The sequence below is a fragment of the Agelaius phoeniceus genome, chromosome 16, assembly GCF_051311805.1.
Source record: "Agelaius phoeniceus isolate bAgePho1 chromosome 16, bAgePho1.hap1, whole genome shotgun sequence".
NCBI classification, from domain to species: domain Eukaryota; kingdom Metazoa; phylum Chordata; class Aves; order Passeriformes; family Icteridae; genus Agelaius; species Agelaius phoeniceus.
In genome coordinates, this window is record NC_135280.1 from 3,527,014 (window position 1) to 3,554,836 (window position 27,823).

The following is a 27,823-nucleotide window of genomic DNA, read 5'->3' on the forward strand; positions in this document are numbered from 1 at the left end:
GCCTCACCCTCATCTCATCCCGCGTGCTCCAACACTGCCAGCAACAGCAGAAAGGCTTTTGCTCCTCTTGTCCACCCCGATCAAAGCTCTCGTCGCTGCTTTGCAGGAGGAAGGATTCAGAAGCAGGAGCTGCCTCCTCTCCCATCTGCAAGAGCTCGCTCCACATCTTCCTCCAGGGCTTGAATGAGAGAAGCAACAAGCCTGGAGCGACAGCACAGGGAGTGGGCTGGGTATGAAAGCACTGCTTGAGATGCATCCCATGGAAAAAAAAAGAATAAAGGCACTTATCAAACTCACCTGAGCAGCATGAGAAAAATACACAAATGCAAGTCCTGGGAAGAGCTGCTTTAAAGAGGAACAAGAGGGAAAATTACATTTGCAAGCAAAATGTGCCAGGAAAAACTCAGCTTGTCCTTTCCCAGTCCCTGCAAAGCCCAAGCTGACAGTGTCTGTGCAGAGCAGCTACAAAGCACTGCTGAGACTGAGGGCTCAGAACTGCTGCTGTTTTGTTTGGGCCACGTAGCCTTACCCTGATCTTATCCGGCCCCATCTCCAAGTAGCAAACAAAAGGAAGAAGACACAGAATACTTATCACAACACAGATTTAATTTCTTAGGCAGTTATAAAATTACAAAGAGCGACGGGCTAGCAGTGAGAGCCAGACACTTGGTGAGGTGGAATGTTAGACAGATTTTTCCACTTATTGACACAGATACCAAACAGTCAGTGAGCACTGCAGGATGCAGGGTTTTCTCCAGGTAAGGAAGCAAATGCAAGAGCAAATAGATCCAGGTAGACCTAGGGCTGAGTCAACACCCCACAGAAACCCAGAGCTACAGGTTTGGGGAGAACTCCCCACTCCTGAGCTGGACACATGCAGGGTCCCTGCAGCCACATGGCCAAAGCCACAGCACTGACACCTGTAAGGAGCACAACGGCAGCTGTTTGCAAGCCAGAATTACAACTTCTTGCCCGTTATTTTCAAAGCAGTGTAAGATGAGATTTGCCAGTCAGAAGAGCATTAAAATGAAGGCATGTCATGATTAGAAAAATAGGAATTTGCTGAATTCCTTTGGTTGTACAACTGGAATCTGAAAGGATTTATTTACAGTCAGAGCCATGCTTTCTTCATTGCAAGCCTTTCACAGGCCAGCAGATTCCAGGAAAAGAAAGGCCTGCTCTCCACATGTGGAGAAGACACTCAGGCCTTGCTCTCAGATATTAACAGGTTAAATAAAGTTGACTGTTAGCCAGGACAGCTGGAGCACAGAATAAAACTTCCCAAAGCTCTGCAGTGAATCCCCACCAACGCTTTGGACAAAGACTCCTGTCGCTCTGCAAACAGCAGTGGAGCATCTGCACACACCAGTGGGATACTGAACAGCTCAGCAACCCACAGGGAAAGAAATCCTACTGTCCTACTGCATGCTGGTTGGTGCTAATGCCATTATTGGAGCCAGGAAAGCACAGCATGGGATGTAACAGAGAGTGCTGTGCTTGGGCTCCGCGCTCACCCAGCCCGGGGCTCCTCTGCTCGCTCCTCCCTCTTCACTGTTCCACACGGGTCAGACCAAGTTCCCTCCGTGCAGACACCTGTCACTGCATTAAAGGTCTTCTCAGGTATTTATTTGCATTCAAGCAGACTTGAAAAGCCACCACCTCTACCCCCACCCTGTGCAGAACACAGCCAAGAAACTCGCCGTGCAGGACCCAGAGCAGCAAGGTACAAGCACACACCTGATCCCAGAGGGAGCACTCACTCGTGCCAATGTCTCGTTCAACAGGGCACCAGAACAAACAGCTTTTACCAACCCCTTGATGCTTTCTACTTCCTCCTCCTCCTCTGCCAGGCCCTGTCTTTTAACTGCTAGATTGGTATCTATCGCTTGTATTTTGGAAACAGTGACATAAGAAGAGACCAGGGCAGATAAAAGCTTTCTGCCTCAGAACTTGAATACAGAGTAAACAGACAGATGTCGAGACAGCAGCGAGGACCTGCACTCGCTGCCCATTTGCACATCAAGAGAAACAGCTCCTTCCCCACGGTACTCACTGGGAACTGATCCCACTGCAAGCTAAGACCTGAGTTTAGGATTCCAAGTTTTTCAGTGTTCCCCCCTCCCCAGCTTTGGTTGTTTCAGTTCTCTGCCTCAACCCTCCACTGAGTTAAAAGCTATCAAGAAGTGCAGCCCATATGGGGAGAGAGAGAGACAGGCTGTACAGAACAAACACTGTCCTTCCAAGGAAGGTCAGTCTGAACTGAGGGACTGCACAGGTGTTCCCATATCCTGTGACCAGGAGCTTGTGGCCACAGCACAGGGCTCGAGCCTCCTTGGCTTGCCCTGGGTCTGTCAGAGCATCAGAACAGAAATGTTTAGACACCACCTGACTCACAGAGAACAACAGTGCAATCACATGCTCCACACTCAGGAGAGGATACAGCTGCAAACAGCATTTCTGGTTATGTTTAAAGAAAAAAAAAAAAAAAAAAAAGAAACACATCTTTGTGTCACTGGGATAAACCCTCAACCTGAAAGGCTTCTAGCTTTGGTAGCACACCACAACAGGGTGGTTACTGAGGGCCTAAGGCCATCACAGGGAAATTACATCAGTCATGTTTTATCTGAGAAAAGGTTTATATCCTCATGCGATTAAACTACTGTCACCACTCTTAAATACACAGCCAGTGGGGACCAGAAACAAGCTGCTCCACCCTACTAGCTGGTCACTAGCCTCAGAACATTAATATTTTTGCTCTACAAAAAGATTTTCTCAGTTACAACAGCAAGAAGGTACTTTTAACTGGCTTTCAGCTTCTATTTAAGAGTGAACCAAGTAGGGCACAGCAATTCCACAGTGTGTGGCTCAGGAGCAGGAACACACTACAGCACATGGAAGACACAAATGCAGTGAATATGGGATCTCCTACTCACCCGTGGAAAATAAGGTAAGGAAATTAAGAAGGGAAAAAAATTAGTACAATAAATGATCTCCATTTTAACAGTAAAGTTAGTAATTACATTTAGGGGTGTAACATGGCCTTTGCCACACTCAGGAGTTGTAAGACTTGTGTGCTTAGCAGACCTGTGTTGCTGGTGCATGTTTACTGCTAACTGTGCTTGTGGAGTCTAGGCCAAACCTCCAAGGATGTTATCAGGAATGTTAACCAGCTTTAGTCTGGAATGAGAAGACATCTCCTGGGTGGTTCAGTTTGCCAGCAAAGCTCACTGAGCTTATATTTACTTCAAGACTTGTATTTCACTCTGCAGCTTGGAACATCACAGCAAAGCTGAGAGCAGTAAAGCAGAATATAAATAAATAACTGCAGACCGTGGAATTGAGTTGTCAGCCAGACCTTAAAGTCAAGAGACCAAGCGAGGCTTCAGCATGACTCAGGGGTTTGCTGGGAATGTGCTGGGTTCTGGAGAGGACACCACAAGCCACTCCAAGCAACTACTTAGGAGACAGTCAAGGGTTTGCAGTGAATAAACAAGCCTGATCCTTTCTCTCCCACACACACTTGTGTACAAACACCTTCCACTGACATGGGCCCACTGCAGCCTCCCTGACAGAGCTCTCCTGGCAGGGGTTGCCTCCTTCTTTGTACTTGTAGAGGCAGGGGAAGCCCATTTGCCCCACTGCCTGCTACTGCTCCAGGGAAGACTTGCTCATGGTGCCAATGCTAAAAGAACATCACTGCCTAGTAGTGGTATGGAGTTCACACAGAGCTGGAGCACTCAGCCTCTGTCCTCCTCTTAAGATCTGCAATTTCCTTGCCTCTCCTGGTATTTACTTCTCTGCAAGCAGTCAGTAGAGAGAAAGGAAACAACCCACATTGCTACACAGAAGGCAAAGCAGGCTCGTTTTGGCAAAGGGAAGTAACACTCACCAAGTACTTCACTAATCACTTTCTCAATAACTGTTATCCAAGACTTAAGAGAAGGCACATTACAACCCTAAAAATAGTCTGCAGCACTGCTCAGCCTTGAAAAGCCCTAGTCAGTGTCAGGGCAGTCAAGGATTTATTCCAAAACTGCCAAAGAAACTACCAGTCCTTGAGTGTATCTATAAGAGGTACTCTGATGAGAAGGGGAATGGGAAAAAAAATCAGAAAGAAAAGCATTGTTATGTAGCAGTAGAGAACCCAGAAGTAAATTAAATTTTCAAAATCATTTATATTTACATCGGAATCTGAAAAAAAATCAAGAACTTCCACTACTAGAGCAGGATACTCAGCCCCAGACTGAGAAGAAGCAGGAATTGAGAGCCTTCTAGCAGGAAACCTTAAGGCTGTTTATAGAGTGGGGCTGCCAAACCCTACAGGGACTTCCCTCCAGCCTGAAAGAATCCTCGCTTTGGATAATTCAAAAAGGTATAAAAAAAGGTTATTGCTACTCTGCCAAGAAAACAGGACAATCTACAGGAAAGAAAGAAAGTGCTTTCCAAGTCTTTTCTCAAAAACCCACAAGCTTATCAGCCACCACAGGCTACAGACACCCAAGTACCAAAGGTGTACAGACAACATTCTCCAACAATCCTTCCCTCATTCTAGCTCTTCTTCCTGCAGCAATTCCTTTCCTTCCCTGTAAAGGCACTTTCTAAATTCTATATCCTTACGCAGGGAAACACTTCCAGTTTTCCATCTCAACAAACAGAACAGTCCCACAAATACACAACATTCAGAAGGAATTTTAATTAACAAAATGGTCCAGGAAAGGGAAGGGAGAACCCAAAAAAAACAGGCCATTGCATTTGAGAGGTTGCATGTCAGTCACTAGGTATGCCTGCAAGCCCATGCACAGGAAACCATTTGGACCTTTGTCAGTGCAGAACTAGTCTCAGCTTCCAGAACCACTTCTCTACTCCTTCCTTATATAGGCTAAATATTATATACATATATAAAAAAAATACAAACTTGAGTTTGTTATAAAGTGGCTTCTCTCTCTCTCTCCCCCTCCTATGCTTGCTTGGCACATGAATGCATGCAAAGCTAAGTAGGCTCTGAGGGCTGCACAAACAGCAGGTTTTGGCAACAAAAAAAAAAATAAACACAGCTAAAATAGATAAGCAAGATTAAAAGCCACTGAATTGAAAACCATATATTTTTCCAATTGTATAGAATTAGAACTACAGCTACGACTTAAAACTGTAAGAGTCTGTCATCCTCTCTCCCAACTCATGTCAAAGTTCATAGCAGCATAACACGAGATTCCTCAAGAAACATCAAGCCAGTGTTCTCTGCTTCAGGAGTGAGTTCACAGGTCCAAGTTTAGTCTGTCCGAAGGATCATGGGGGGATGCTCACTGTCTTCATCCAATCTAAGTGAGCTGGTTTCATCTTCCAGGCAAGCTCCACCCACAGCACCCAGGTCATCCGTATAGGCTGGAGAGAAAGGAACAAGGAGTTGGGGAATCAGCAGCAACAAACTAAGGCTTGGATCCAGAGTGAATGCGTGGAGCTGAAGTACCAGGCATTACTTCAAATAGTTTCACTGCCACCCTATGTTTGTTTTTATCATGACTCTGTTTCACGACTGTGTTTCTCCAAGCCAAGAGCAGTTCATGATCAAAATTAAACTCCTGTGTGTGTGCAATGCATACTGGAGCTTTGGGCAGCTGCTGTTTTCAGCCTCCACTGATGCAGTGCAGTGCAGAGGTTGGCATGTGCTGACCGCCCTCCCTTTGCAGCGAGGCACTAACCTGGGTGCCAGACGTGGCAAAAGCTCCACTGACTTGGAGAGCTGCAGCATTAACCAAGTTCTCATCCTCTTGATTTATCAGAGCAGTGAATCAGGCTAAAAGGTCGCTGTTCCCATAAAGGAACAACAGCAGCATTTATTAACCTTTCATAAAAATTTTTTTAGAAAATGGAGCAGTGCTATAATTCAGATGCTTTGCACAAGGTCTGGGTGCAGAACTGCCTCAAGAACCATGTGGCAACTACTGAAACTATCACTACAGCCATCAACCACAACTCAAGCCAAAATTCTACCCAGAAAGCAGCAAAGACAAGTGGCCCATCTACAGAAAGCTACTGCACACCACGAGTGCTCTTTTCCTACTGCTCACCGAGGCTCCACCTCGCACGCGCGGTTACGCAAAGCTCGGTGCGGACGTGGACCAGCTCACGCAGCCATCTAGAAGGAAGCAACAGGCAGAGGTGCTCCCTGCCGCATTCCCAGCCTTCTCCTTACCATGCCTGCTGGGTGAGGAAGGCACATATGTACCTTTAGTCACAGCGGCACTGTACGTCTGCGCTACCAACGGCCGGTCGTGCGATGCAGACTCCAGAATTTCGTTGGCGGGCTCCATGCTGCCATCGAGCCTGCCAGGAAGAGAGGGGTTAGCTGGAGAGGTGATCTGCCTGGGCACAAGACAGCTTGAGCTGGCAGCTACAGCAAAATATTTCATCTGATGAGCAAGAATAATATATGTGGAAATGCAACAGGAGGAACTTGGTCCCTCTATTCCAGAGGCCTGGCTAGAAAGCACCTGACAACCCTTGGTATTTTTCTGAAGACTCATCAGCATCAGGATCTAAATCCTAGTAGCTCATAGCAAGAAAAGAAAACCCAAAACCAGACTGCACAATTAAAAAACCCATCCCAATCACCAATATTGTAGGTTATCTTCAGCTCTGTCACAACACAAGCAGTTGCTTCTTACACAGATACTAGAAAGCCCTTTAGAGCATTTCAAAGATTAACAGCTTGGTAAAGGCTTCGCTCTATGAGGCTTCACTTCATCTCTAAGCAGAGGTCATGTCTTTTCATGTTCAGATAAATGTATGATTTTTGAGCATAATTGTAGGTTGGCCAAAGCTGCAAACCTGAATTATCATCACAAGTTATTATCTTTAATTCCATGATTGATCAAGTAATTTGACTGTATTACCCTGGCTTTTCCTGCCAACCCTTATTGAGAAACTGCATTGTCCTATTTCTCAAGTACTATTTCAGAACACCTGCCTGGCCTATATGCAGGGAAGTTTAATAAGGACACCAGCAGAGAGAGAACAGGGATAATTTCACAGGCCAATATCTCCTCTGTGAAGTCAGAGTAAGATCTTTCTCGTGTTTGTAACCACTTCATTTATTGATGAAGAGGATGGTGTCACACGTTTCAAATTCTTGTTTAAGTAACTCAACTCAAAGTGCCAAGATGAAACAGGAGCACAGAGAGAGCAGCGATTGATCCCTCCCTGCACTGGGACAGGGTTCAGTTTCTGCTGGTAAAGTGGTGCTTGGTGTAGGGGATATCTGGAAGGAAGGCTCAGGGGGATTCTGAAATTACTCATTCATGTCAGAGGTCTGGAAAAAGATCACTTTGAAGAAATGTGCTGTTTTAAGTTAGACTTTTCCCAGAACAGAACTAAGTTTGAGAAGAAACTGAATTTTGAGAGGAAATAAAACACAACAGTTCTCAGCAAACATGGACTTACTTGTGCTGCTTCATTAGTGTGCACTCGCCTCCTTCCTGGGGGTCTAGGTTGTACATGTAGAGATACCCATCAGCAGCTCCCACCAGCAGACGAGGGATCTTCTGGATTCTAGAAAGGTTTAGAGCAGAAGTTATTAAATAGCAGATTATTATATAACATAAGAAAGCATGCTCTCCTCCCTTCCCATGATTTAATGGTTAGACTCAGTCTCAGAGGGTTTTTCCAGCCTAAATGATTCTATGACTTTAAGGCATTATTTTCCACACTAGCTCCTGGACAAGGAATGCTGTTAACAGTTAGAGCACCCAGGAAAGAGCGTGTAAAAGATTTATAGCATCACCACATTTTGGGGCTAACAGGATGCCACAGGAATCAAGCAATTACATATAACTCAGTAAAACAGATTCAGAAGTTACCATCCTGTTATCAAGCTTTGTGCAACTCCAGAGACAAATATTCTAACGGGAAGGATTTACTTATTTGAGAAATGTTACAAAGCTTAATTATTGCTTAAAGGGTGCTTTGAGATCAGAGGAGTGAGAGTACAGACATTAAGTCAATTTAGCATAAAAACTATAAAACCCCCACAAAGTAAGTTTACTACTGCTCAGCTTATTACTTTGGTAGCTGTGCCAAATGGGACCTGCCTTTGAGGAAGACAGCATAAAAGATTAGATTTAGTCCTCAAAATTAACTTTAATGAATGCTACGCTGTTTTAGAGACAAGAATTATATGAACTTGCTTTCAAAGACTTCTTTAATGGTTAAGCTGGATTGCCTAATTTTGCAATTCACTAACAACATACACCATCACTCCCCATAGCACTAATGGAAACAAATGCCATAGAAGCCCACGGGTCTGTTCTCAATATTCTTGCTTCAAAATTAAAAGACATCTTTAAACAACACTTAGAAATGGGCTATTCCTATCCACATATATCCAAATATTATGCCCTTTCCTCCTTCTCTCACAGGACTGAGAGGTGCTGGCTCTGCCACGTTGCTCTTACACTGGAATGATCACAGGTGAGCAGTGCTCTGCTGCAGATGAAGCTGTGTTTTCCAGTGGCAGCCTCTCCAGAGCCCAAACAGCCCAGCAGGGTGGGCAGTGCAGGCTCCCTCTCTGTACTCACGTGGCAAGTGCACAGATGTTCTTGTGCCCACAGAAGGGCAGACGGACTGTAGCAAAGGCTCTACCCTGGTTGAACATCTCTGTTACTTGAGAGGGCAGGTAGCTTGTTGAGGCCATCAGCACTTTTCCAAAGTAACCTGTCCAGGTTGTAGGCTCTTCCTGAGGTCTACAAGTCAGAAGAGAAAAGTCACCCACTTTGCCTTTACCTTAGAGAGAAAAGTGTGTAAACACTTGAAAACATTTGATTTTAAAAGATATTAAGCAGCTGTTTTTCTTCAGAAGTAACTAATACCCTTGAGAATTCTAACACACTTCATTTATACAACAGGACAAAATGTGTCCTCCAATACCCTCAGCCTGTTATTTAAGCATGTTTGATTGTAAACTGATACTTCTGCATATAAGACTGCATTTTATAACATTCATTATACAAGAGCAGAATCTACTGGAAAGCACTATGCTTCAGGATTTTATTAATCTGTTTATCACTAAGCAAATCATTGTTTCCAATAACTTCCACTGAAATGGAATTAAGACTGTCCTCTCAAATCATAAATAGGAAGATTTTATAACTTGGTGTCTTTTAAAGCTCCCCATATGCAACTGGAAGGCGTTGATGACATAGCTCTTCCCATATGGATGTCAGAAGAGGTGAAACAAACGTAACTGAAAATGTTAAAACTGCTCCACACTCCTCTGTGAAGGATGGCCAAGTTCTCTTTGGCAGAAAAACACCTTTTCTACTCAGTGGGAGAACAGTACACAGCTCAGCTGCAGTTGCTGATTCATAAGTGACTTCTTATGCCCTTTACTTTACAGTAGAAGTTCAAAAGAAGTCTGTCCACACTTTTGAGAACCCATTCAGTTGAGTACAGAACTTTTAATCCTTTTCCTTGAAAAAATCTAAAACACCTTTGAAACCTACTTTTCTTTCACAGTCTCAAGTTTGAAGATATGCACTGTCTCTGTGTTACTGGATGCAGACAGAAACATGCCATCCATGCTGAAAGCCAATGAACAGATGCTCACACACCTGGCAAAAAAGAAAAAAGAGAAGAAACACAAGGATGTCAAACTATTTGGCTTAGTTAAGAGGATTTCTAAAGTCACCACTACTTTGCAAGTAACAAAAAACACCCTTCAATAATTAGCATTTTGAATTCTCTGATAATTTCCTGAAGCTATTCAAGCATAAGACTAAAGATGCTCAGCTCTGATGTTTACCAGATATGGGATCAATTAGTAACAATCTGAACTCAGTGTTACCCTCTATAAAGTACAGCAGAAGCACAGAGTTACTGCTGCCACAAACCACACCACCATTGCACAATGGCTTTCACTGGCCACAGCATTAGAAGGATTTAGAAGAGAGTAAGAATATTAGATGTACTGCCTCCAATTTCCATAAGAATCCAATATATCTTACAAAAGGTGACCCACTTTAAACAAGTTCCCTCACCAATAAATTTTAAAAGGCAAGAGGGAGTACAATTCTGACAGGATTGATTTATAGAATAGTCAAGTCCAAAGGAAGGAAATTGGAAAACATTCAAGCTTAAAGTGTTATAAGCATACATGCAGGGATGAATGAAGATGAAAACAGGCAAAAAAAAAAATCAAGATGCCAGCTCAATTGCTGTACATACTGGAAATCAACCATAAGGAATGAGCACCAGGTAATTAACCCAGCTGAACTTTACCTCTTCACTCCCCTTCGGAATTCAAAGAGTTTCTGTCCCTCTGGAATGGAAAACACTCTTATTACTGTCCCCTGCAAAGAAAAAAACAGAAATAGATCATTTTCCATTTCAAGTTCATTCATGTTACTAGCTCTAGTGAGCACAACTAGAAGCAGCAAACCACTTTGCTGTTAACTCATTGCTGTGATGCAGCCCAGATACTACATGAAGTATTTATGGAGCCTGTTTGTAGGATGTGTTTGAAGAGTACAGAAACAAGAGGTGGGAGCTACTAATGCAGAGAACAAGCTGTGCATCAAAACCAGCCCTTCTTATCATATTTGATCATGAAAACCAGCACACTAGACAAGTACCACGAGTGCAATCACTTGGATGCCTTTGTGCCTTTATCAGGTGCAATCAGTTATACCTTTATAGTCTAAGCTTATTACTCAAAGAGCAGAGGCTTCAGACTCTCTAATTTACACACATTACATGAACAATTTGTCATCACATGCCAAAGACTAGCAAAGCACTTCTCTCTATCTGGATTTTAACTGTCTTGTTTTCATTAGGAAGACAGAATCAAAACAAGACAACTAATTTCTATTAAGTATCCTGCACTAAAGGGAGAAACACTCAGAGGACTGCCCTAATTACAGCCAGATTAAAATGTTTTATTTAAATAACCTTATTATCCAACATTTCACAGCATGGAAATTGTGTCAAATATCATTAACAGATCTTAACCTAGATTTCCCATTTTAAATGTAAGCCTTCTTTCCCGGCACTTGCACATGGAACTGTGCACACTTAAAATACCTAATGACAAATTTGATTTTTATCACTGTTAGCAAGGCAATCAAAAGCTCCCTTACCTTTTCTGAGGCTGTGGCAAGTTTAGTACCACTTGCATCAAATGCCAAAGCAGCCAAGGGACTATCATGAGCTGGGATCATATTGGCAGCTCTCTGCAGTGAATCAATAAAATAGAACCTTAGAACAGCACAAGTTAAAAGCTACTTCTGACTGCATATTTAAGCAGATTCAAGGCAAATATGGTTCTTAATTTCTGGACAACAGCTTCAATATTTTTTTCAGTAACTAAGTACATAAAATTATCACTGAAGCATATACATAGAGAGTACAAGCAGCAAGAAGACAATTCAAATAGTAATTACTTGGTTCCATCCATTTGCCCAATTCTACTCAATCAAATCTAGTATCAGCACTTGCATTTTATTTGCTAACATTCTGTGAAGCAAGAGATGCTGCAAACTGTTCCACAGAAACCTAAGTGTCCAGTAATTCCCCTCTGAGCAAGTTAAGTCATGTTCAAAACCTGCATCTTTAGAGGTAGAAACAGCATTCAAAGATTCTTACCAGATTGATGGTGTCAAAGACTTGTACTTCTCCAATAGTTGCACTTCCTGGATAGGCCAGGTAGCAATTATCATTGTTTATTGATAAAGCACACAGCCCTAGAAGGGATGCAGAAACAGGATTAGAAACAGGAAAATTCCAAGACTTACGCAGTAAAACTTCCTGATTCTGTGCTTGAATGTCCCAAAAATAACTCAAATTATCAACAGAAATAGAAACAAAGATAAGTAATCTCAGAGTCAATCTGCAATATATGCAACTATTTAGCATAAATTTGTTTAATATAATACAGAAAAGGAATAATACCAACAGAGTTACAATAACTGATTAAACAGTAGAACTTCCCATGTCTGCCATGATTCCTAAAGCATTAACCTGACAAAGTCTTTAACAACACCAAGTGCTGTCAAAATCCAGCTTTTATCTCTCCTGTTTTTTTCTAACATTTCAACACATCCACTCCAGGAGACCAAATAACTGGGAAGATGCAGTTTAGGGCAGAGCCTGCTACTTGTTCTCAGCTGGATCCAACATGTAGGCTTTCAGACAACACTCATATTTGTTATTGTATTTGAAAGCAGAATTAACAGCACCACAGTTCCCTGTAGAGATCCTCATACACTGACACAGAAAGCACTTTTCAGAGTTCTGCTGATCCTACCATCACATTTACCTGCAGGATTGGGAGGTGTCTCCCTGATTGTATGTAATACCTTCATGTCTCGTATGTTGTGGATATAAAGAGACTCTTCCAGACATACTATCAGCCTCTAGAAAAGGGAAAGAGGACAAAATGGTGATGTGGAAATGGAGTTCATATGGAGCTATCAATCCTAAAAAAATTCTATCCCAAAATGCAGTAGGGACCTTCCAATAGAGAAGAGGTTGTACCCACCTGATGGGGAGAAGTAGGAATCTGACAGAAGATACACAAGATCCAGCTCTTGACACAAGCACTGCACCCCACTTCCCTCAACCTCACCAGGGCAAACTGAATTCCCATAACTAGTTTAAGGCAGCAAGCCAGAAACCTTCATTAATTCTTATTCTGTACCAATTTACATGTGGAAAAAATGGAAATTACTTTCTGCTTTGCTAAACAGAGAAAACAGACAAGACTTTCTAACCATTATAAAGCCTATAACTTAGCCATAATCATTTGTGAATGGTCTTTCTTTTTTAACTCTTAGCAAGTTCTTCATCATCTCATTTACTTTGTAGACTACATGTGGATGACTAATTAGACATTACTCATTTTACACTAACTCCCTGTGCCAGAAATCAAATTACCCACTCTTTCTCTCATGACTTTAAACAGGAAACCCCTCCTCCCACGCTCATTTTTTGGGGGCAAAGTCAGACATTAAGGTTTTCTCCTCCAGATGCCATTCTCTCTAGTTTGAATGAACTGGTTAAAGACACAGAAGTCTGTACTTGCTGAAGAGCCTACTAATGATACAGCAAACTATGCTTCCAGGTGCTTAAAAAATTCACCAGTTGCGTGCCATGTTTTAGATTTGATTTTTTGAGAGAAATTCAGCAACAGCACTTAGAACCAAAACAATTTAATACATCACTTTAAATTTTGACCTGAAGAGAAAATGTCAGTCTCACATACTTTCACATTTAGGACGAAAGGATGATTCACACTGGGAGGGACCTCAGGAGGTCTCTAGTCCAACCTCCTACTCAAAGCATGCCCAGCTTACTCAGGGTATTTCCCCAAGTAAATATATGAACACAGAACCAAAAATACTTGACCAAATAGAAGTACTGAGATGCCATACAGAAGGCACACTTGGAAAAGTACTGCTAAATTTCAAATAGCAATTCTGTCACTAAAGGAAGAGATCAATCAGCAGAGGAAGGGCCAGAATAAGATCCACAAACCCCTTTCCCACATTTCCACTTTGCTAAAATCACTACTTACCTGTCTATTGAGTTTGACAGCCAAGATGGTGTTGGAGTAACTGTAGTTGCAAATCTCTGTCCCCTTCTTAAAGTGACAAACTTTGAGCTTGCGTGGAGCTTTAAGGCTGACTATGGCCACCAGGCTACTGGAGAAGAGCCTCTCCACAATGCACACATCTTCTGTGTCAGCTGAGCAACCACAGGAAGGAGGGAAAAATACACAGGCACATTTCAGGGGAGAAGAATGATGCACATCAACAGGAAATATTGTCTAAGAAAATCATGGAATCATAGATTCAGTCTATGCAAAAATACAGTTTAACACCACAGACATTCTGCCACGACAGCTCAGAGTCAAGGTGGGATAGGCTGTTAAAGCAGAAAACCTACACAGTGAGTGATGATTTTCAAAGATTTCCTCCCCCCTTCCCAAGGTGTCACACAAGTTGATGTTTCTGAACAGTGTCTACTCCCCATGCCCAGAATCCAACAGAAAAAAATCCCAAAGATACAAAACCCAGAAAACTGTTGAATTCCAGAATTTTACAATTTTCTTTTATCACTGCAGAAATCTAGAAAAACAAACATTTTTGGCCTTTTTTTGTGGATGCATTTGGGTTTTGTTTTTAAAGCTGTATTATGCTTCAAAGGGTTGCTGATGACCCAAACCCTTGGCATTTCCATTTACCCCTCTATGGAGAAAGAAAGGTTACAGAACTCAGAGAAGCTGGTGAAACTCATTTACCACAAGACTGCTGCAGCCACCAATCAGCATTTCCAAACACACCATCTTTTACCTGACAGGCCCTAAGAGCAATTTGTGCAGGAATCACTGATGCCCAGCATTGATGCAGAGCCATAAAACATCAGATTTGCCAAATGTTTCTACTATGGGAGCACTGAAAGCAAAGGAGGAACACAAATCCCTGTGTGAGGAGACAGCAGGAGGGAGGAGAGCCCAGGATCTCTGGCAAAGATGATTTCAGAGCATTTGATCATAGCACAGCACTGGACCATGCTGGCAGGAGGCCAAGTCCCAGCACCAGTTATCCTGGCATCTGTGCCTCCCCCTCCATCCCATAAACTCCTCTCCAAAACCCCAGGAACACAGTGCTCACAGTTTTCATGGCAGTGAGAAGCTGGAGAGAGTTTTACAATGCTCTGCAGCTCTTTCACAGCCACTGGCTACACCTGCCCTTTCATTACAGAACCCAGTCAAGACAAGTGACTTGAGCCTTTGGCCTCGATCCATCAAAACAAATTTTTCAGGAGTCAGCTTCTGGATTAGCTCAATGCTTAACACATTCCAAACCATAAAACTGCCAGTAAAAAAAAAAAAACCCAAAAAAACAACCCAAAAGAGCTTGTTTCTGAAGGCTTCTGTTTTGGCCAAGAGAAACATTACTTAATTAATTTGCACTGTTCTCATCAGCAGTGACAGAAACTCCATGAAAAAAGTTCTGTTCAACATGCTCAGTATATGACACTGCCATCAGTGTGGGACATGTCTGTTTTCCAAGTGATTTTTCTGGGCAGTTATTTCAAGAAAATGAACACAAAATATTTAATGTCCTACATTTTTTTGAGAGAAACAGCCTACTTATGAAAAAGGAGCAGGTTTACACTCTGCATTTTCAGTACTCCATGCTACATAATTGACTTTTATCTACATCTTGTATTTAATATGGTACTTTTCCAGAGAAGACATAACAGCTCACAGAGGCTTTGAAAATTCAATTTTCTCATGCAACAGGGATAATGCATTTTAGTAATTACTTTGTTTTCAAGGAATTGTTCTCCATTTTTCTGATACTACACAAAACACACGAAAAAGAAATACAAAAATCTGCTTCAATAAATGTAAGCAGAGACTTTGAAATGCAGAGGTCCATGTTCCTTGAATCAGAGTAGCTACATAAAAGACTCTCAAATATTTTACAGATGGAAAGCTGATAACCCATCCTAAGCCTGGAGTCCTTCAAAATGGTGACATCCTTTTACAAGAGTCAGAAGATCAGCACTCAGAGACCCTAAACCCACAGTCTGACTGCTCCCAGCTCCAGGGTGGGCACAGCTTCTTTCCCCAGCAGGGACAAGTGTGCAGACACAGCTCCTGGGAATTGTCATCCTCCCAGGCAGGCAGGAAAACTGGTGTTTCAGCAGAGGAACAGCAGCAGGGATTCATATGGAAATAGTGCTGTCCTATGCTGCACTGATGGGAAGGGTGGGCAGCAGGGAAGGTACACAGGGAAGGGCACAACTAAGCCACCAGACAGAAGAAAAAATTTTCAATAAGCCAAATGCCTCAAAGGTATTGATAATCCTTCAGTCTTACCATACAAAGACTATAATACAGACAGTTACCTTTAAAGAAAGGCTTTGTGATGGGCATTTAATTAAATTCACTTTAAAAATACAGGATGCACCTCTGCTCCTTTGTCTTCCTTGAACAGGAAGAAGAGATAAAATCTCCTCACAGCTGCCAAGTAATTTATGCTTCCCAACAGCAACTATTCAAGAGGGTACCAGGCTATACTGCCCATCCTATGTTCAGCTGACCTGAATTAATCATATGTTTAGCAGCAATAAACCCTATAGCAATGCTGTTACTCAGGTTTTTTTTTTTTTTTTCTATTAGTATTATCTCCTTTACACCACACAACTGAGCACTGCCAGAAACTCAGATTCAAAACAGAGTAAGAACAAAAAGAACTGCAAAACAAATTAAGTATCAGCAGCGAGGGGAGAACAAGCAAACACATAACAAGATTAGTTTCATAAACACAAGCATGTAGCATCACAGACAAGAGCTGGTTAGAGCCAGCTAGATTATGATCAGCTGTGCCTTTATTCCATTTTTAATCCAAGAACATGAGCATGTTGGAAGCATTCATTAAGCCTTAAAGCACCCTCCAATCTAATGCTTGTTTTTACAGTGGGATCAACTGCTCAGGGAGTCAGGAGATTTGCAGTCACTGCAGAAGTCAGTGATGGGAGCAGCCACATCTCCCATCTTTTTTTTGTATTTCTCTCAAACACAAGACAGCTGAAGCATATTCTGCAGTTTAGTTTTAACACCTACACAAGAGTTGGTAGATCAGTCTTCCAGAAGAGAAGGAGGGGTCCTTAACAGTGCTCACTCAACACAAGAAGTCTTTAGACTCACTTAAACTAAACTGGGAAGTGGGAGGCACTGGGTTTGAGAGGCCTCAAGACACCTTTCCTTGAGGAAAGGAGGTACCCAATGCACAGGAAGCCCTCCACCCTCATATCAAGTTGGTTTACAAGTCCAAGACTGAAAATTATTTGACTCATACAAAGAAAATGAAGGCTTGTCAATATTTCTATCTGCTTTGAACCAAGACTGTCTGGCTTTCACAGGCCAAACCACTGGATTTTTTATAGTGAGAGGACAAAGAGTAATGGGCTGAAACTCATAGAAGGGAAGTTCAGGTTCAGTATATGGAAAAAATTCTTCCCTGTGAGGGTGGGGAGGCCCTGGCACAGGGTGCCCAGAGAAGCTGTGGCGGCCCCTGGATCCCTGGAAGTGTCCAAGGCCAGGTTGGAGAGGGCTTGGAGCAACCTGGGATAAGGGAACTGGGATGATCTTTAAGGTCCTTTCCAACCCAAACCATTCTACTAAATGTTACCTCATACTCTGTGCTCAGCTTTCACACACTTAACACTCAGAAAACTTTTAATACCCAGGAGTTTAAGTCAATACAAGCATCCCAGAACAGTATGAAGACAAGACTGGAATCAGCAGGTCCAAATTCCAACTCCAACTGCTTTTTCAGCTTTTGCAAGATGTTGAACAAGGCACTTTTTATTCAATCTGTACTTTTTCTCTCAAGGCCTACCCAGAAGATGCAGTCCTGCCCAGTGCAGCTGACCTCCCAGGACATTTTTCAGTGTCTCATGTAACTCATCTGCACTGAGTCTCCTGGGGTGACACCAGGCCACACACTGCAAGTGCCTGACATGCTGCAGAGGTCAGGTACATAAACTCCATGTAGAAAATGGAATCCAAGCCATTTACTAACCAGTACAACCAGACCATGACTCAAATAGGAAAATGTAGCTACAACACAATTTAATCTGACCACAGGTGCCTAATTTGAACCTCCCAATTACTTCTCTCCATTGACTGTGTACAGAAGCAGGCTGTCATTGCAGGTAATGGGTGCTCTGAATCACACTCCATTTCCAAAGTCAACATGCCACAGGGTCAGGTCACTTTGGGCATGGAGTGTGAGCACAGCTCTGTCATGGGATCCCACTGTAAGTGCTGACATCACAGCAACTGGTACCACCTGCTCACATGGAGTTTACAGGAAAGCAAGGATACTCATGCATAGCACTCATAGCTGACTGATTAGCATCTCAAAAAAGGGAAGTCTGTGAACTGCTGACAGAACAGGGGACACCACTTCTCCCCCAGGCCTCCCTCCATTTCACCTCAGATCCTAAATAACTGTGATCACTGTTGAGAAGTTATGGGAATCTGAGTTATTCACCCTTTTGGATGAGCAAGCCTGCAGCTATCATGTTAAAGAATAATTTTCTAACAGAAAATATTAGGATAAAGAAAATGTAATTAAGGCTTTGTTTTCTTACTTGATAAAGATATATCAGTGCTTCCATGCCCCAACAGCCAGTATAAAGACCCAAAAGACACTCTCTCACATGAGTAAATTATTATTTTTATACCCAGCTGCTATGGAACCTGCCTGGACATTATTAGAAAAGCAGAGTTCTCATAGCTACTACCAAATTTTGTACCTTACCAGCAAAAATTTAAAATAAATTTAAAGTAAATAAAATTTAAATACAGAACATTGAATCATACTTTTACCCTGCCTGCAATTACTGTTTTGTGTTTGTGTGATATTTACACTTAAGGTTCTTTTTATGCCAATTTCAAACAACTTGTGAAAAAGTGAAACATTTCTTATTCTTCCCACATTAAGCCAACTAAGGGGATTAAAAATATTAAAAAAAAAAAAAAGAAAAAGATACTCACTGCATTCATAGATCTGCTCTAATTTGTCCACAGAAGAAAGAGAGAAGAATTTGTAGCCTGATTTACTGCCAACTGCAAGGGATCTGCAAAAGAAACAAGCCAGTCAGGAACATCAACTCCATCAGCTGTGATTACCCTTGGACAGATTCTTACCCAGTGCTAAACCTCCAGCTGGGTTAGCTCAGTAAGGAAAGTGATAAAAAGTTTGTCCAAAAGAGCCATAACAGACACAGCCAGCTTCCTCAATTCTGATTAGACCAAACAGCTTCAGAATTACAGAATTTGGGTGTGGAATTCTGCTTCACATTTATGAAATGAGAGTTCACAGCCTAAAGTAAACCTACTGCCCAATTCTCACCGGTGATTTCTTCACACAGGCTAAAAGCTTTAGTGTGGAGGGAAGATGATGACTTGAATAATGTAATGCAAACCAATTACATCATTGCCTCATCATTAGAGGTGACCTCCAGGACCTTTTAAACTGGGCTGTCTGGGGATTTTTGTTCTTTACAGTGTAACCATCCCCAGGCATCCCAGAAGAGTTTTCATATTAAAAAAAAAAGTAATTAAAGACTGCCAACTCTAATTTTCTCTGGCTTTACATGATGATGTTCTAGCACCACCACTGTCAGGTCTCAGTCTTACAGATACTGCATCTGTGATCAGAGGCACCCTCTAAAAAGTGCTAGGGACTGATGTTAAACAGATTGAACAATAGCAGAACATTAAAAAACTGACTAAAACCCCTTCTTTCCTCCATTACTCAATTTTCACACTTAGCTCACAGACCATTTAATTGCTTTTCCAGACAGAGTCAAAGGCAGGTCTTAAATTTTAAGCTAGAAAAACCTTTAGCCTGTCTTGCAGGTCTTTACACATCAAGGCAGCAGACAATGGCTCATTCTTGTTTCCCCTCCCCATCTGCAGGATGATTTTATGCCACAGATAAAGAAAATTAACAGTCAATACAGTTTTACAGAAGTGCATTATTATGCTTATAGTTCATATATTTTTTACTGCCAAGACACATGGAGGAAAATTCCAATAAAATACACTTGGATACCCTAAATTGTGGCAAGTCATTCAACACAGGGCTGTAATCCAACCGTGCCAGTCAGGCTGCCAAAAATGCCTTTCTGAACTCAGCAAGATGATTCTCTACAGTTCAGATGCACTGACAATTAATACAGCATTTGGAATACAATGAAGATTCCTAGATTTCATGTTCTTTCTGTATTTTCACTTGTGGCTCCAAAGTGAGTCTTTTTTAAATTTCAGCATACCCAGAAGATTAAAAATTACTGCTCATATAGTTCACCCCCTGAAATTAAGCTACAAAATCAACTTCTGTAGGATGGTATGACCTTCTCTTCTAGAAGAAAATACAGCTGGCACAATCTGGTTAGGAAATTATGTTTGAGAAGGTTTAAACCTTCAAATTAAAACATGAACCATGCAAGCAAGAGATTCAATTCCACAGATTCAATAACCAAGATATTAAAAAAGCATATTAGGCTTAAAGATAGAGAAGCAATCATAAAACAAAATTTTGTTGCTGCTCCTCTAAGTCACCCTAGAAATACTGAATTTAATTTTCCTTCAGACAAAATCAGTATGTTCAGCAGTCTCCATCTGATTAATCACCAAAGACACTTCAGTGGTTTTGCTCAACTACTTTTGTACAACTCAACAAAAACTCACATTATGAAAAAAAAAAACCCTGAAAGTCTAACTTGGTAAAACAAAGCAATGAGTCAGCTTTTCTTATATCATCTACTGTTTTCCTCAGAAGAAAGTTTCACAAAGAATGACACCAGAACTGTCACTTTGCAAAGGTAAACAAGCACTCCAGAGAGTTAAAAATAAGTGGAGTCACAAGACTCCTTGCAATATAAACGATCCACAAAAGACACAGGATGATTTCCTCACAGAGAACCCCACCAGCAGCTATTTGTATTTCTAGGCAGAACTGATTCCTGAATTGTACTTCAGCTTTAAATACAGAATACTGCTGAATCACTGTTTTACTGACAGCATCACTGAAAGCAGCAAGGAAACCAATTTTTCTTGTCCTACGACTATACCTCATTCAAATGAGCTGTAGACAATGGCAAACCTGAATTGTGTACATGATAAAAATCATTAGACTGAGTAGAACCCAAAATGCAGAAGCACAAAATGGACCTTTCCATCCATGACAACTGCTTTTTGTTATTTATTCCAGGATCGAGGTGATGGAAGTCACAAATTATTTGTTTATAAATAGTTTATAAATAGAGATTGTTATATAGTTTATAAATAGAGATATAAATTGTTTATAAATAGTTTATAAATAGAGAAGTTCAAGTCAAGATAATTAAACCCATTTCAGTGTACAAGTGTAACTGCAAAATAACCCCTTTTTCTTCTGGAACAGTAGTCTTGCTTTTGGAGGGTTTGCTTTGTTGGTCTGGGTTTTTTTTAAATGTAATCTTAAATTACTTCTTATGAAACTACTGGAAAAAGGCTTTTTATATGTAATAAGAACCCACTAGGCTGAATTATACCAGCATAATCACAGTGATTTAAATCTCCCATCTTCCCCTGCACTGATATTACACTTAAGCCCTTAAGACACCCACAGCCATCTAAATGGCCAAATCCACAAAACAAGGACCTAGCCAAAATTACCTCACCTCTGCAAAAATGTGCAAGCATATGGGCAGGAAATATTATCAATAAGCCATTCAGCTCCTGCTCAGATAGACAGTGGCCAACAAGAAGCTGCTGTGGTTTATTAGAAGCTCCTTTTACAGCATAGGTGTTATGCTTTATAATCACTGATTTTCAGAAGCTGATGAGAGACTGAAATTGAAAATAAAATAAATATTCTCTAAAATGGCTTTTTTTTCCTAACATTATGCTATACACATGTGGGTTTTAGCTCTATTATGTGCAGCCTCTATTACAGACTTTAGACTGTGGACTCTGAGCTCTTTCATCATGAAGGTTGTCTCCTCAGTATAAAATTATCAATATAGCCATGATTTATGGAACTGTGTTTATCCACTTTCTGCAGAGATAATGCTGCAGACTGATCCGAGGCTACATAAATCTTGATAGTATTTTCAAGAGTGACTACCATAAATAATTAAAACTATCCTCATCAAGCAAACAGTGCTGGGAGATTTCACACATTCATTGGAAGATGCTGACACTTGCTCTAAGTGCACTCGCCTAAAGTGGGAAATCAGCTGCTTCAGTCTCTCTGGCTCTTTAAAAGGAACAAGTTTTTTCAGCTGGGTTAGAATCCTAAGGTTTTCTTTTGTTTCTTTAATATACATAGAGAAGGAAGAAAACCAGTTTTTTCCTTTCTATATCACAGAGGACCTTAACTATTAATCAGAAATATTCTACATTAATCAGAAAGTTCCTAACAAGGGCAGCTCTCTCAAAGATTAAATCAATTGCAGCTGCAGCATAAACATGACTCTAAAAGTCATTACTGCTTTAAATAACTGGTTAATTAAGCCTACTTTCATTATGATACAGTCTCATTATACTAATGTTCCATCTCATTTCAAAACTAATGTAAATTTCCACAGACAAAACATTTTGGCTTATGATGAGGAGAGGGAAAATAATAATAATAATGAAAGAAAAATCAATGAAGGCATAAGCATTGCTAAGGAATTACTAAGGAAATGTACCTTGCTTTATTTCCCCCTCCAAAATATCTGCTGTAGCACATCTCATGGGCATGTCTTAATATCAAAGGTCATTATTTTGGAAAAGAGATACAGAACTTCATACATTCAATGTTTTTGTCAGCAACATTCTGACAACCCACAAGAGATTTTCCCATTATTCTTGTATTAAAAGAAAACTCCAACTTAAATCTGCTACAGCAAAAGGAGACCATGCCTGCTCATCACTTCACATGCAGGCTGGGACAACAGCAAGTCCATAATCCAATATCACTATTCTTGGGCCAAATCCCCATCCAAATGGTCACACACTGAGCACAGTTCCTCTGAGCAGCCCCCCTCAGCTGCTGTGCCCTGTGCATCAACAGCAAGAAACACAACATACGCTTGTCTGTCTCAGCTTGTCTGTCTCAGCTATCCTCCCTGAGTGTGGGAGCTACGGGGCCGCTCTGTCCTTCCTTTTTTTGGTCTGTGTTTAGCTTTAAATTCTCCTTGGAATAGAGAGCTCTCCTGTCCTCAAGGATCACGGGTGAAGGACACCTGAACCTAGGAGAAACAAAGGCAGAGGAGTGAATGCCCAGCACCTAACCCTTGTTCCTCCCACCACAAGCAGTTTACTACAGAGTTCCAAACATCACAGGATAAGGGAATGAGGATACAGCTTCTGGGACACAAAGCATGCCAGGTGCATACAGAGACAGCAGCATTTGCTCACAATGTAGAGTGAAACTGATTTATTTGGGAAATAAAGGGCAGAATTAAATTGGAAAGAAGAAATATATGGAGTGATACATTTCATGTGTAACTCTACACATAAATGAATGCAGAGCCTGAAGAAATCCTTGCCAATAAGGCACACACCAGTGTTTTCCTTAGAAGTCCAAACAAAAGGTTTCCTCTTCCCCTTTCATCAGAAATCTGTTTTCAAAACTGCAGTGACTACTTTGTTTCCAAACGCTGTCCCACAATTACTTATTTTAAAAAAAGATGACTAAAACTTCTCTATTTTGCCCACTTGCACTATTGCACAAGCAGGCTGTTTGGTGGGGTCATTTTTTGTGGGTGGGGTGCAAACTGAATCTGAACACCATTTGTGAGTACTTCCAAAGAATACCTGTGCAAGAGTTTAAATACTGAAAGTTTTACCTATTATATAAATACCTACAAGCTTTGGGATCCTGAAGTTATGCTTTGCTTTAAAAGTCACAAACTTCTAATCCATTAGCATTTCCCTTATGAGACCTAAAGCTTCTATGGGTTTGTGAGGTGTTTAATTTTTCATAAACCTATCTATGCTCAGTTTCAGCAGTTTTCCCAGAAGTGATACAAACTGCACTTGGGTCTTTCTCCCCAAGTATCCACTGTTGAAGATTTACAGCTGTAAAACCTACCTAGCACTGAGGCCACCCACGAGCTTCCACTGCCTGGTTTTGCTGGGACACCCGAATTCCGATGGGTTGCTCCACTTTGATCTGCAAGCTGGAGCTTCTGCCTCTCAATCAGGGAATGCCACTCATGCCAAGTTGTGCAATGATTGATTCACTGGGGAAAAGGGCTCAGTCCAAAACAAGCACACTAAGATCTTCTGAAAATACCCTTCTCTGGGTTTTTACTTAATGAAAACATTATATCAAAGAGAAGCCACAAACCAACTGCTTCTGCTGCATTATAGGTGAAGTGTTTTCAGGCAGAGTTCCAGTCCCAGCCAGTAATTCAAAACTCTCATGTAAATAAAGCTTGGGGCAATGTGGCATAAACAGGCAAGACAACACTTGCAATAATGCAGATACTATTCCAAGAGACAATGTCACTACACACAGCATCCATGAATGAATATTAGCCAAGTCTGGGAAAAGTGAGTGACAAAAAGCAGGATTGAGGATATCTGCTTCAGTCACCAGGGATTGCAACAACTGGGAACAGCAACTTGTGTGATGACAACATTCTTCTAACTACCAGCAATCCAATTTCCCAAGACTGAGAGCCACCATGAAGCTCATCTTCCTACAGGAGAGAGTAACTAATTAGCAAATCATAAAACCAAAGAAAAGGTAGTTTGATATTTTTTTTCAGCAGCAACAAGCCCCATCTTTTCCAAAGACAAGGAACTGGCTCTGCTGTGCAGGTAAGCAGGACAGTTAAGCCTGAGTGGAACTGACACCTTATTAGGGTGAAGGTAAAAGCTTTAAATGTAGTAACAACAATAAGCCCATGTCATTTATTTTCCAGTTTTGTCTGTCAGCAATTTTTCTAATTACTGAAGCACCTTAAAGCATAATGTGAGCTCTACTGACTGGGCAGACATAAACAAAGCTTGTCTTTCATATACTGCCTGAAAGAATATACATTTGTTTACCTTGCCTGTCTGGAGAAGGGCTTCAGTTACCTGTAAAAGTTGAAAACAGGTGAGCTTTCTGAGGCCCAGCATGGGAAAGTGTCTTGCCTAATAAGTTCTTGTCAGCTCCTCTCACCTGGTGATCTGTGATCTCTTAGATATATAAAATATATATTCTATATAGTGTGTATATATATATACATATATATATACACACTATAGTATATGAAACAGTATATAGAATATGTAGTATATATATTCTATATACTATAATACTGTATATATAGTATATATTTATAGTATACTATAAACTCTGCTGCCTTCTTGTTCCTCCACTCAAACAAGAAACTAGATCATGGGTGGGAAACAGGAGAAAAAATTAAATAAACTTCTGTTTAAAAAATGTACACAATCACTAAATTCTACTCAGTTTAGGAACTCAAACGCAACTTGGTTTTTGAGCCACTTCCCACATCAGACAAGTGTTTCACTGAGAAGCTGCTCACAAAGGCATCTGCAAGACTGGTTTTATACTTACTGCTTGTCTTGGGGAGTTTTATTTAAGACACTGTTAGTAAGAAGAGATTTTCCCACCTCATCAACCACCCCATTTTATCTCAAATTAAGTGGCCTTTTAAATTAATTTTAGAGTTTTGAGACAAAAATATGAACAGGAGCCTTTTGATATTTCTGTCATTTCTACATCAGATATCTGAATTCATAAATATTCAAAAATGACACAAAAGATCTAGTAACCCAAAACTTAGAATTGCAAAGATCTATGGGCCAGGTCTGCCTCACATAAAAGATACATCACCAAAATTCTCATCAGCTAATCTCAAGGTGATTTATATATAAATCATATGTTTAAAAAATATAATTTATTGACACAATGGATATTAGAATACCAAACACAAAAAGAAACCCCAAACCAGCTATCAAAGAACATTTTTTGTTATTTACAAAAATGTAATGGGAAAAGTAGTGCAGTAGCACAACCAACTGAGGAATGAAATCATTGGCCAGGTGTCCCTTTTCTGTCCCTATAAATGTGAAGTTATAAAGGGATCACCTTTATGCTCCTTGAAGAAAGATTTCAAGGTGTACAAGCCAAAACTAACTTAGATAAGTTTATGCTGTATTTGCTTTCTTGCTATTTCTGTCTTGGTTTTGTTCTCAAGCCAACCTGCAACTCTTGTTCAAATTAACTGGGTTTTTTTGGTCACAACTCAGTGATCTTTAGGTACATAAAGGTCTGCACAAAGCTAAGGTGCAACTGGAAATGCAGAGGTGCCACACTGGAGAACAGAGCTGAACTTCAAAAAGTTATATATGATCCTTATAAACTGCAGAAGAAAGAGGTGACAAATCCCCTAATTATTATGACTTGGGTTTTTTTTTTCCCAGTAATAGGTAAAAAATGAATGGTAGCTGAGCAAAACTTGGGCATGTTTTATATGGACAGAGTGAGCTCTATATGGCACCCACTGAAAAAATGTAAAAAGCAGTTGCAAAGTCTCTGCCTCAAATCAATATAGGGATAATGATTTACTCACAAATACACAGAGCACTACTGCTCCCCCCATCATTTACCACAACTTATTTACTGCCAGAGTCTCTTGTCTCAAACCTATCCAGCTCCAATTGCCCATCTCTTCACCCCCAACAAAGCCTACAAAAGCAGAGACTCTCCTCCTGTGATGTAACTGTGCTTGGCAGCCAGCAGAAATAACCTTCACAACTCCCATATGCTGCAGGACCTGCTGACGACAGGCACAGATCTCCCTCGTGAGGACAAGATATTGTTGCTTGCAAAAAGAACAAGTCGTTAAAAAAACAAACCCTCCACCACACACGTGGGCCACACTTTGTGATGCCAACCTGAGATCATTTCCTCTTACTCACTTCCTAAAACAAACCCCCTTTCTCGAGTACAAGCTCTTTCAATTCTTACTCCCTCCCCAGTTTCATTTCTCAGGTATTTAAGACAATCAAATCCTTCTTTAAATTAACTTCAGTGCTCCAATCCCAACTAATAGGGGGTTCCTAAATTAAAAATACTGCTTTATAATACCCCATATAAAAACTAATATGCACTAATTGATCTAAATATGCTGCAGTGATTAAGTAATTTGTGAGACGTGCAGCTTGAGCCATCCCAAGCCCAAGGAAGTGCAGTTTCAAGGATCAGAGAAAGGCCTCTTCTCTAAATCAAAACCAAAAGTAACATGGGCTCATAAAATCACCTTCAAGCCGACGTCTCACTGCTTCAACATAGCAGGTGACAATAAAATAAGTGTGTGAAAAGAAAGCTGCGAGGAACTTTTGGATGAAGTCTTTGCACGTCCTGGAATACTTGGGGCTCGCGTCAGGCCCTCCTAGGGCTGAACATCAGCAAGGAGCAGCAGGACCCCTCCTTCCATCCCCTTCCCCAGGAACAGCGAGCGATGCTCCCAAGCAGGAGCTCAACTTCCCCGGGGAGGGAGCGGCCACCAGGCTGCTGCCACCACCCCCGAGCCGCGTGGCCCCGGCAGGAGCGGCCTGTCCCTGTCCCCGCGGCTCCCCATGAAGCCGGAGGGCACCGGGGGCTGTTCCCAGCCCTCCACCCTGCGGGGGATCCCGGCCCCGCTCCAGCCCCGAGGCCCCGGCACGGGCCGGTTCCAGCGGCGCTCCCCGCCAGGGAAAGGGGCGGCACCGGGGAGACCCCAGCGCGCTCTGCCCGCGGCCAGGCCCGCTCAGGGTCCCCCCAGGCCCGCTCAGGGCCCCCCCGTCCGCTGCCGCTCCCCGGCCCAGGCCCCCTCAGCCCGTCCCCCTCAGCCTCCCTTACGTGTTGTCCTGGTTGAAGTTGGCGAACAGCAGATGGCCGCTACCGGCGTCGCCGCTCTGCCCGGCCAAGTTCATGGCGGGACAGCCCTCGCCACCCCCGTCCGGCGGGGGGAGGACGAGGAAACACCTCCGGAAGGCTGCGCCCCTCAGCCGCGGCCCCCGCGGCCGCCCCGACCCCGCCGCATCCCCGCCGGGCCCTTGTTTACGCGGCGGGCGGCGGAGCGGCCCCGCGCCTGCGCCCTCCCGGCCGCCGTAGGGCCAGCACGCCTGCGCGCGCGCGGCGGCGCGGAGTGGGTCGTGTTGCGAAGCTAAGCAGGGCCCGGCGCGGCCGGCGCTGGATGGAAGACGCGGAGCCCCGGCTCGTCGCGTCCCCGCTGTCCCCGGGCTGAGCGCGGCCACCGCGGTGCC

At 42.1% G+C, this 27,823-nt stretch overlaps 1 protein-coding gene across 3 annotated transcripts; it reads right to left on the reverse strand.

Annotated features, from left to right (window-relative positions):
• Positions 1–585: 585 nt before the first annotated feature.
• On the reverse strand, positions 586–27,684 carry WIPI2 (WD repeat domain, phosphoinositide interacting 2). 3 transcript variants are annotated; one of them, XM_054643976.2, is made up of 12 exons: positions 27,417–27,684; positions 18,569–18,651; positions 13,565–13,734; positions 12,308–12,404; positions 11,635–11,732; positions 11,130–11,222; positions 10,273–10,343; positions 9,498–9,605; positions 8,574–8,738; positions 7,441–7,548; positions 6,194–6,324; positions 586–5,382 (listed from the first exon to the last, which is right to left on the reverse strand). In XM_054643976.2, the coding sequence occupies exons 1-12, from the start codon at positions 27,488–27,490 to the stop codon at positions 5,270–5,272; spliced, it is 1,311 nt and encodes a 436-aa protein (XP_054499951.1). In that variant the 5' UTR covers positions 27,491–27,684; the 3' UTR covers positions 586–5,269. The 3 variants fall into 3 exon arrangements, with proteins under 3 accessions (XP_054499951.1, XP_054499952.1, XP_054499953.2); XM_054643977.2 differs by having other exon boundaries at positions 6,227–6,324; positions 27,417–27,683; XM_054643978.2 differs by lacking the exons at positions 18,569–18,651; positions 27,417–27,684 and adding an exon at positions 14,343–14,420 and having other exon boundaries at positions 6,227–6,324; positions 13,565–13,816.
• Between the last annotated feature and the right edge of the window lie 139 nt (positions 27,685–27,823).